The sequence below is a fragment of the Carica papaya genome, chromosome 4 (genome assembly GCF_054855325.1).
Source record: "Carica papaya isolate Zhongbai chromosome 4, ASM5485532v1, whole genome shotgun sequence".
NCBI classification, from domain to species: domain Eukaryota; kingdom Viridiplantae; phylum Streptophyta; class Magnoliopsida; order Brassicales; family Caricaceae; genus Carica; species Carica papaya.
In genome coordinates, this window is record NC_142312.1 from 2,062,187 (window position 1) to 2,071,329 (window position 9,143).

At 34.4% G+C, this 9,143-nt stretch overlaps 1 protein-coding gene across 4 annotated transcripts; it reads left to right on the top strand.

Annotated features, from left to right (window-relative positions):
• The first annotated feature begins 2,140 nt into the window (after positions 1–2,140).
• Positions 2,141–8,496, top strand: LOC110822231 (phototropic-responsive NPH3 family protein NPY5-like). Of its 4 annotated transcripts, none has more exons than XM_088217277.1 (5): positions 2,141–2,400; positions 3,794–4,496; positions 5,583–5,652; positions 6,155–7,330; positions 7,589–8,496. In XM_088217277.1, exons 2-5 carry the CDS (start codon positions 4,435–4,437, stop codon positions 8,153–8,155), a joined length of 1,875 nt encoding a protein of 624 aa, XP_088073403.1. In that variant the 5' UTR covers positions 2,141–2,400; positions 3,794–4,434; the 3' UTR covers positions 8,156–8,496. The 4 variants fall into 4 exon arrangements, with proteins under 4 accessions (XP_088073403.1, XP_088073400.1, XP_088073404.1 ...); XM_088217274.1 differs by lacking the exon at positions 2,141–2,400 and adding an exon at positions 2,480–3,134; XM_088217278.1 differs by lacking the exon at positions 2,141–2,400 and adding an exon at positions 2,480–3,103.
• The last annotated feature ends 647 nt before the right edge of the window (positions 8,497–9,143 follow it).

Genomic DNA, 9,143 nt, shown 5'->3' on the forward strand with positions numbered 1-9,143 from the left:
TAATAAAAATTAATTATTTGATGACAACTTAAATGTGTTGTAGCTACAAAAATAAAATTACATATTCTATATAACAAATGAATATTTATATTTGAAAGTTATATTTTATTTAATTAAAAACCGATAAAAATTTTGTAAAAATTTTTAGTATAAAATTGACGCTTTATAATTTTAAATAAAATATATGTATATTTTAAACTTCTCAAAAAATGCATAAAATCTAAATATAAATTTATAAACACTTTTATGAATTAAAATAATTTTGTAAGTAAAAATATAAAAATATAGCTATAATATGATCAATAATTTATGAATACAAATAATAAATTATCTTTGACATATATTGTGTGTGTAATTCCCCTCCCATTGAATTCATGAAATCTCCATTCGAGCTGTAAAGATAAAATTTATGATAATGAAAAAACTAGTAAGTAGATGATGTGGGACAATTAGATCCTTCAAGTAGCAAATTCACATGGGCATGGGACAAATTAAGGTCACATAGGCCAAACACTAAGTGACATCCACCAAATATTATCTCATTTTTAATGGACATATACCCTACAAAAACTACAAAGGCCACAACTAATTATCATTATTTTAATTGAATAATCTATTTTTAATAATTTAATCGAGTTTAATTTATATTTAATTTTTCTTATCCATTGCTAAATATATTTGAAAAAAAAAATACTTTTTTTTCATAAAAATTAATTTTTAAATTAAATATATTTTATATGATAAGTTAATGTCTATAACAATATAAATAAATATAATAGTTTAAATTCATATAAAAACTTGATAAATATTATATGGGTAAGTAATTAAAAGTAAGTACTCAAATTTCAAACGTATATAAAATAACATAATATATATATATATATTATTATAGTGGTTTAATAATTAGTGATTGACTATATCATAAGAAAATAAAAATATATTTGTGTTACCAAACAAATAAATACTAACAAAAATATTTCCCATCGGATTCCGACCGGTTCTTGTGGATAGGATCTTTCCAAAGATTGTGCCTCAAATATTAACACCCAAAATTTCTTCAACCATAATCTTCTTACATAGATTCCACACATATGCTTAGAATTGCATGCACGAATAATGAGACTCTTAATGCAAAAGTATGATTAAATAAATAATTAATCAATATTTTAAGAAGATTAATAAAAATTAATTAGCATTATCATGGGGACGTGTTTATAAAAATGTTAGTTTAATTTGAATTAACATTGGGTGGTGTTGTCGATTGGAGCATTGCATGTGAGAATAAAAAAAGATAGGATAAGAGACAAAGGGGGTTGTGGTCACACTTAGTCCACTCGGATCGTTAATTTGGGATTGGATTAGTAATTAATAAATTAATCTTTAATTACTTTAATTTAATAAAATTTAATATATAAATTTGTTTGAAATAATTTAAAAAAAAAATTAGCAACCCAAAAACGTAATTATGAGGAAAGATGACTAAAATAATAATATAAAATAAATCACATGATTGTAATGAACGTAGGGCTACTAATACATTACATTAGACTGTCAAGGTACATTCCACTTTTTTCACTAATATACATATATCTATATTTCATACACACACACACGCATACATATATATATATATATATATATGTACACATCACATTCTTAAGATTCATTGAACCCTCATAATCCAAATAATTAATCTCGTGATTTTCCAAGCATTATTAAATTCACATGGAACTAAATATTTTGAACTATCAATTAGCTTGTTGACGCTTAATTCCGATAATTTTAAAGTTTTATATAATAAATACAATAATATAATACAAGTTAATGAGAATTTAAATAAAAATAATATTAGTTATACGTCGAATTCAAATTATGTATTATTACAAATCACTATTTACAGATAAAGATATAAATTTATTATTTTATAAATATTTAAAAAAATGCAAAAAAAATAGAGAAAAGAAAGGTGTAGCCAACTTCTAAGTTCCGAGCAGGACGCTATCACTAATCCATGTGCTGTTCAGAATCTGCCGAATCATGTATGGCTTTTTTTGTGTTTTTGATGAATATATAAATGTATTTAAATAAATGGAAGCAATGAAAAATAAATATAATGGAGAAGAAGAAAACAATGGAGACGAAGATGAAAAATAAATATAAAATTAAATCGATAAAAAGAAAATGAGATGGAGGCCATTATTATCGAAGTACGAGAAGGGGGAATGGGTGTGGATTGGTCGTTTTCTGGTACAAAGGGGGCTGCTCTCTTCTCTTTCACCAACACACCAAGACGAAGGTAAAGTCAGTTTGTATTTCATAAAGGGAGCACCAAAGTCGCGCCTGTCAGAAATGGCGTGCATTATATTGTAGCAGACATTCAGAAAGACTGAGAAAGAGAAGGTAAGCACCAATACAAATATGCTTCTAGAGTGAGTAACTCTGGCTACTGCTCGCCATAGCTGGATGGGTCGTGTTAGTGGTGGGGGCCTCATGGTGTTTCTCATTGCATAGACATTATAGATCATATGCCCATTTCACTTTTTTTTTTTTTTTTTATAAAAAAACTCTGCTTTGGAGCTGGAGGTAGAGAAAAAAGCTTCGCTTTTGGAGTGAAAAATACCGCTTGGGTTTTGGTTACTGGAAGTTTTGGGCTTCTCTTAATTGGGAGGTGAAAATTTGTACATGAGGTGTTCGTAGAAAGGACGTCTAGTTCTGGTGGTGGTGGGGACGATGGTGCTGATTCAAAGGAGATATTATATATATATATATATAGATAGATAGAGAGAGAGAGGGGGAACATTCTGAGGTTTGGCTTTATCTATTTGTAGCTGTGGTGGCTGTCAAAAGATGAGGAACAGCTCATATTTTTGATGGGTTGGTCTTTTGGTTTTTTGGGTTGTTTTTGTGCTTTGTGGGGTTTCTTGGATTTTGGGTTTATTCGATCCACTGTAGAGATAGTGCTCATGCACTGAACGATATCAATAACATTGTGTTGCTTTGTGTCCATTGGATATGGATATTTGATTCTTCGTACTCTGCAAAGTGATAGCAAAGGAGGAGTTGCTTTGGGGCATATCCTGCAAGAGATGATATTTGCTAACATGTATTAGAGTTCCCCTCACCTTTATCTTGAGGTTTTTACCCATCAATATGGTTGCCTCTGTTTATTTGCCTTTAGATTGCTTTAATACATTCTCTTAAAGATAAGGCGTGCTTGGTTCCTGTTTTTCTTTTTGAGAGAATGGTCTGCCAGGATTTAGATCCTTATCTTTGATGATTTTTTTCATCAAATATTGTTTGCTTTGCTTAATCTTTGAAGTCTCTAGGTTTCTATCTTTCAGGCTTTTTGTTCATATTTTGTTGCTTTTATTATATTCTGTGCCCGGGTTGGGTTCCACTTGACAGTACTCTATTTAAAGGTAATCTTGTTCTTGTGATGATGCCATTTTTGTTGTTTGGTATTTTCCAAATTCTTGCATTTGGTGCATAAATGACAGACTTTACATGTATTTTATTGTGTTTTCCGAGAAGAGAATGAAATCTTGTGATGGGGATTTTGACGCTTATCAAATTAAGAACATGCGGGTGTTGTTGAATTGATTCCTGTGTCACATTCTTGCATAGTAATTCCTGATTAGATATTTTGTTTTCTGAAACAATTTTGTTGCTAGTGATGTTTACTTGTTCCTTTTGTTTAACCTTCCTTTAGAAAACTCCAAACTTCGATGCTTCTTGTCCACTGATTTTGTGGTTCATTTAGCTCATACCGAGAAATGCTGTTTCTTTGTGCCAGGCGTTTTAGCTTCGACGGAGCAAGCGTGAAAGAAGATTTTGTAAAAAGGGTTACGTGGATTCAGAATTTTGGCTTTTGAGTCTTAGCGGACTGGAAACAAAGTCTTCTTGGTAGTGTGTGTAAAGTCCATTGGAAAAAGAAAACAAGGAAACAGAGAATACATAAAGAAATAGGTGCAGGGCGGTGGTGTCAGTTTTGAGCAAGTGGGTGTGTCTTTGGTTTTGAGAATTATTTTTGTTTGAGGAGAGAGAATGCAAGAACATTGTCTCCTTAACTCAGTCTTTTTGCCCGGAGTTCTTGGTTTCTGTTACTAAGTGAGGAAGCAGAAATTGTTAAAAATCACATTACCTCCATTTACTTCCTATCCCTTATTTTTCTTTTGGCATCGGCTTGTGAGAAAGATTCGGTCGTACTAAGAAAATCATCTAATCTTTCCTTCAATCCATATTTTAATTGCATCAATTACCGCTACACCAGAATATCGGTAACTTTCAGGAATTAGATTTCATTTTGTGGAGATCTAATCGAGAAATCTGCTGGTATTTTAGTTTTTGTGGTGGTAAGTTTTGTGGAGTTGATTTGATTTAAGAGTGAAATTTTGCGGGGAAGAAAATTCAGGAAGTGATCATTCTTTTGGCAATATGAAGTTTATGAAGCTTGGATCCAAACCTGATTCATTTCAGTCTGATGGGGAACATATTAGGTGAGTTCATGGATTTTCTTTTTGAACTAACTATTGTCAACACAACCACATACATATATATTGTTGGTGAAAGTATATCATATGGTTTACTCTAACTCTGTTTTTTTATTTAATCTTTCCAATTAGTTTTCTTATGGATGCCTGGCTTTTCTTGTGATAAGACTCTTCCTCCGCGTATTTTACTTTTTTGGGCTTTTCATTTAATCCATAATACCAAGATTGCACTATGGTTTTTGAAAAGCCATGATCTTTTCTAATCTTATGAGCTAGCTTGGTTTTATCACCATATGAAGATTGCAGAGTTGTTCCTGGTTTATCTGTGCCTATAAGTACAAAATTAGTTGGCAAGTAAGGCGTTGACCTCTGAAGCAACTGCCAAAAGACATAATGAAAAAAGATATCTTCATTATCTCCACATTGGAATTTGTATTGGAAACCATTAATTATTTCTCAACTGAATGTCTATTTGGTGCTTATTCAACTTGCTGATTTCCCAACAGTTATTTCTGTCTTGATTTAATAAACCATATTATCCCTGTCCTAAGAATTTGGAGGAGATAATTCCTAACTGCAAATTTGGAACAGTATGGTAACCTTGTCCATGCATTTGTCGGAGAGGTTGTGATCATTTGGCTTCGAGCCCTGGTATGCAATAGGTTTTTGCACACTATTCTTCTCAATTAATGGGACTCGTCTTCCATGAAACTTTCACTATGCTTGTATTCTGTTATTCTCCTGTTGTTTTTCCCTGGATTCTGTATAAAAGCCTGCTATAATTAGCACAAACATCTTTTTGCAATAGAATGGTGCTATATCCAATCAGTTAAATATTTGTACTATAGTTTCAAAAGTCTAAAAGCTTGCTCTAACAATCTTTTTCACTAAATATCCTTTCATTTTTTTATCGGCCCCAAAGGCCTTTGTAAGGAGTCGAACCCTCACTCTCTTAGTAAAGAGTGGAGGACATAATCAACTCAGCTATATTCTTTCATTTTCTTGTCCTGCAAGTGCCTCCTTCCAGTTCAATTAAGTAATTGTTTTCCACTTGAGTTTTCATTAACGTGATGGAAGGAATATTTGTCTCAGGTATGTAGCAACTGAGTTGGCAACCGATGTAGTTGTAAATGTTGGGGATGTGAAATTCTATCTGCATAAGGTATGAATCTTATAATTGTATGATCTTCAACTGGATGGAATATCTCCTTGACTAACTTGGCATATGATTCCATTAATATGAATATTAATCCATTATTGCATTAAATGGTTATCTAGTAACATTTTCCTGTTGTTAATCAAGGTGTGTCAACTAAGGAATGCTGTCATGAGAATCATGTTCTCATACAAGTCACAAACAGGGACTAAGCATAGCTTCTAAAATTCCATTCCTCTTGAACCAAACTAGTTAAGAACAGCTAACTCTTTTGAGTTTCTGCTACTTGGCTGACTTAGTTGACCAGGCAAACAATTTGCATTGTTGACCTACCTTTTATTTGGTAGAGATTGCAATTTGAACCCACAAACAGTTATTCACCGAGAGGCACTTTTGCCGCTGAAGCCAATGGCCCTAGGCAACAGTTTGATTATGTTATCAAAAATTATGTTCTCTTAACTACATAATAAATCATTAAATATTACTAACTTCTAAAATTTTTGTACAGTTCCCTCTATTGTCCAAGAGTGCACGTCTTCAGAAGCTTGCGGCCACTAATGATGACAATAGTGATGAAATCCACATCCCGGATATTCCTGGTGGACCTGCTGCTTTTGAGATATGTGCGAAGTTTTGTTATGGTATGACTGTCACCCTCAATGCATATAATGTGGTTGCAGCTCGGTGTGCGGCTGAGTACCTTGAGATGTACGAAACTGTTGAAAAAGGGAACCTTATCTACAAGATTGAAGTCTTCCTCAACTCTAGCATCTTTAGAAGCTGGAAGGATTCAATCATTGTTCTTCAAACGACAAGGTATCTTCTTCCATGGTCTGAAGAGCTTAAAGTTGTTAGCCACTGCCTTGATTCCATTGCTTCCAAGGCTTCTGTTGATACTTCAAAGGTGGAGTGGTCATACACCTACAACAGGAAGAAGCTCCCATCTGAAAACGGGACTGATCCACACTGGAATGGTGTGAGAAAACCACTGACGGTTCCAAAAGACTGGTGGGTAGAAGATCTTTGTGAGCTTCATGTTGATCTATATAGGCGGATAATAACAACCATCAAGACAAAGAGCAGGGTTTCAGGTGATGTAATTGGAGAGGCATTAAATGCATATGCCCTTAGGAGACTGCCTGGATTTAGTAAGGGTATGGTCCAGGGTAATGATTTTGGGAAATATAGATCATTGGTAGAGAACATTATCAGGCTTCTGCCCACTGAGAAACACACTGCTTCCTCTAGCTTCTTGCTTAAGTTGTTGAGAGCAGCAATTTTGCTAGATTGTGGAGAAACAGAACGCAATGAGCTGATGAGGAGAATAAGCCAGCAGCTTGATGAAGCTACAGTAACTGATCTTTTGATTCGAGCTCCAGCAGGGGGAACAACAGTATATGATGTTGACATAGTGCAAAACCTCGTTGAGATGTTTGTGGCTCAAGAGCAGAAGGCTGACTCCATGCTTCCCTTGGAAAATGAATTCCAGGAAAGTAGAAGCCCCAAATTTGCACCGGATTCTTCCAGAGCCATGGTGGCAAAGCTCATTGACGGATATCTTGCCGAAATTGCAAGAGATCACAATTTACCTCTGTCAAAATTTGTCAGTCTTGCTGACATGGTGGCAACCTTCTCAAGACCATCTCACGATGGGCTTTATCGTGCCATTGATATGTATCTAAAGGTACATTAGCTATTTTTCGATTAAGCTAAACTGAAGTTCACTCAATGACTTAAACAAAGGCCTAAACAAATACTGTGCTTTTTCTATCATGTTCTGTTTTATCTAGTGCTTTATTTTATGTTTTGAGACAAAGGATGCAGTAATCTGATTAACAAGCCAAAAGTTTTGCAAAGTACTACTGTATCCCTGAAAGATTAGTTGATACGATTGAATAGTTGTTCAGAATTGATAATGCAACTGAGCTTTCAACTAATGCAGGAACATCCTGGTATCACGAAGAGCGAAAGAAAGCGAATATGTAGGTTGATGGATTGCAGGAAGCTATCAGCAGAAGCCTGCATTCATGCAGTGCAAAACGAGCGACTCCCATTACGAGTTGTTGTGCAGGTCCTCTTCTTTGAGCAGGTAAGGTCCACAGTTTCTGCTGGCTGCAGCACACCTGAGTTGCCAGGCTCAATCACAGCACTACTCCCTGGTGGGTCTAATGGGAGCTCGAGGTCTACTACAACTAACCCTGAAGAGGACTGGGATGCTTTACCAACGGCTGAAGATATCAAGGTTCTCAAAGGTGAACTGGCTACTCTCAGGCTTGGGGCTGGAGGCAGCGAAAGAAGTGGGAATGAGAGTGCAAAATATGATGCAGAAAAAGCCACTCCCAGTAAAATGAAAGGTTTGGTCATGTCAAAAATCTTTTCCAAGCTCTGGTCTGCCAAAGAGAGAAATGGTGATATTAGCAGCTCCGATACATCGGAGAGTCCGGGATCTGTCAATGCCGAGGAAACAAAGTCTACCCTGTCGAGAAGTAGGAGGCAGTCATTATCTTGAATAACATAAACTGGATTTCTTTGGTTCTAAACTTTGTATCTTACATGATTGACATTAGTAGATTAATCTGCTAACATTTCTTTAGGTGATTTCTCCACTGTGATAACTGAAGCAAAAGACAAAAACAGGCAGGTTGGGGAAGATTGGAGGGTTAGGAGTTGACCTGTACGTGAGATTTTTAACTGACCTGTACAAGAAAAGTACGTCGTTTTATCCCCAGTTAATGAGTTCCAAAAAATTTTGGAGTATTGTTGTTGTGAACTCTAGAATGGAGTTCGATAAAACGACGTAGTTTTCTTGTATCATAGCCAGGAATGAAATGCAGAATTTGGTTTGGTGCCTTTTGTTGGCCAATGGGTCTTGGGCAGGCCGCCTAGGTTAAGATTGGTCCGGTCAATAAAAGTAATTGGGCCCGTCAGGTCCAGTCTGTGATGACGGAACTGGGTCAGATAATTGGGTCAATTGGTTTTGATTGATCTGATTCCTCATGGGCCGAGTCAACTGGCTTGCTTTACTATTTAATATTTTAAATACATATTTATTACTAATTTATTTAAATAAAAATCTGACAAAAATTATTTTTATCATGCAATAGATTAAAGCCAAGTCTTTATTTGAAAACTTGTGCTTAATTTAATTAAAAAGAAATAAAAATCTCTTAAAAAATAAAAAAAGCATTTTCGTATAAAAATTTATTAATGAAATTTAAAATGTGTTACTCCAATTTCACCTTAATTTTCAATATGAATCATCTTTTTGTGATCCCAACACATAAATTTTCTACGTCCTTAGAATCCAACTAAGTATAGACTAATTTGTCAATAAATTCTACAATATTCTTATGCATAAAAGAAAAATTAAGCCCACTAAACTACATTAATTTTTTTAATCAGACGAATTTAGAGTGAATTAGTGGTAGAGAGTCTGTGTTTGACCGTATGACTGACTGAATTTTTTCAAATAGGGTTCCACCCAATTCTCCTTTTGA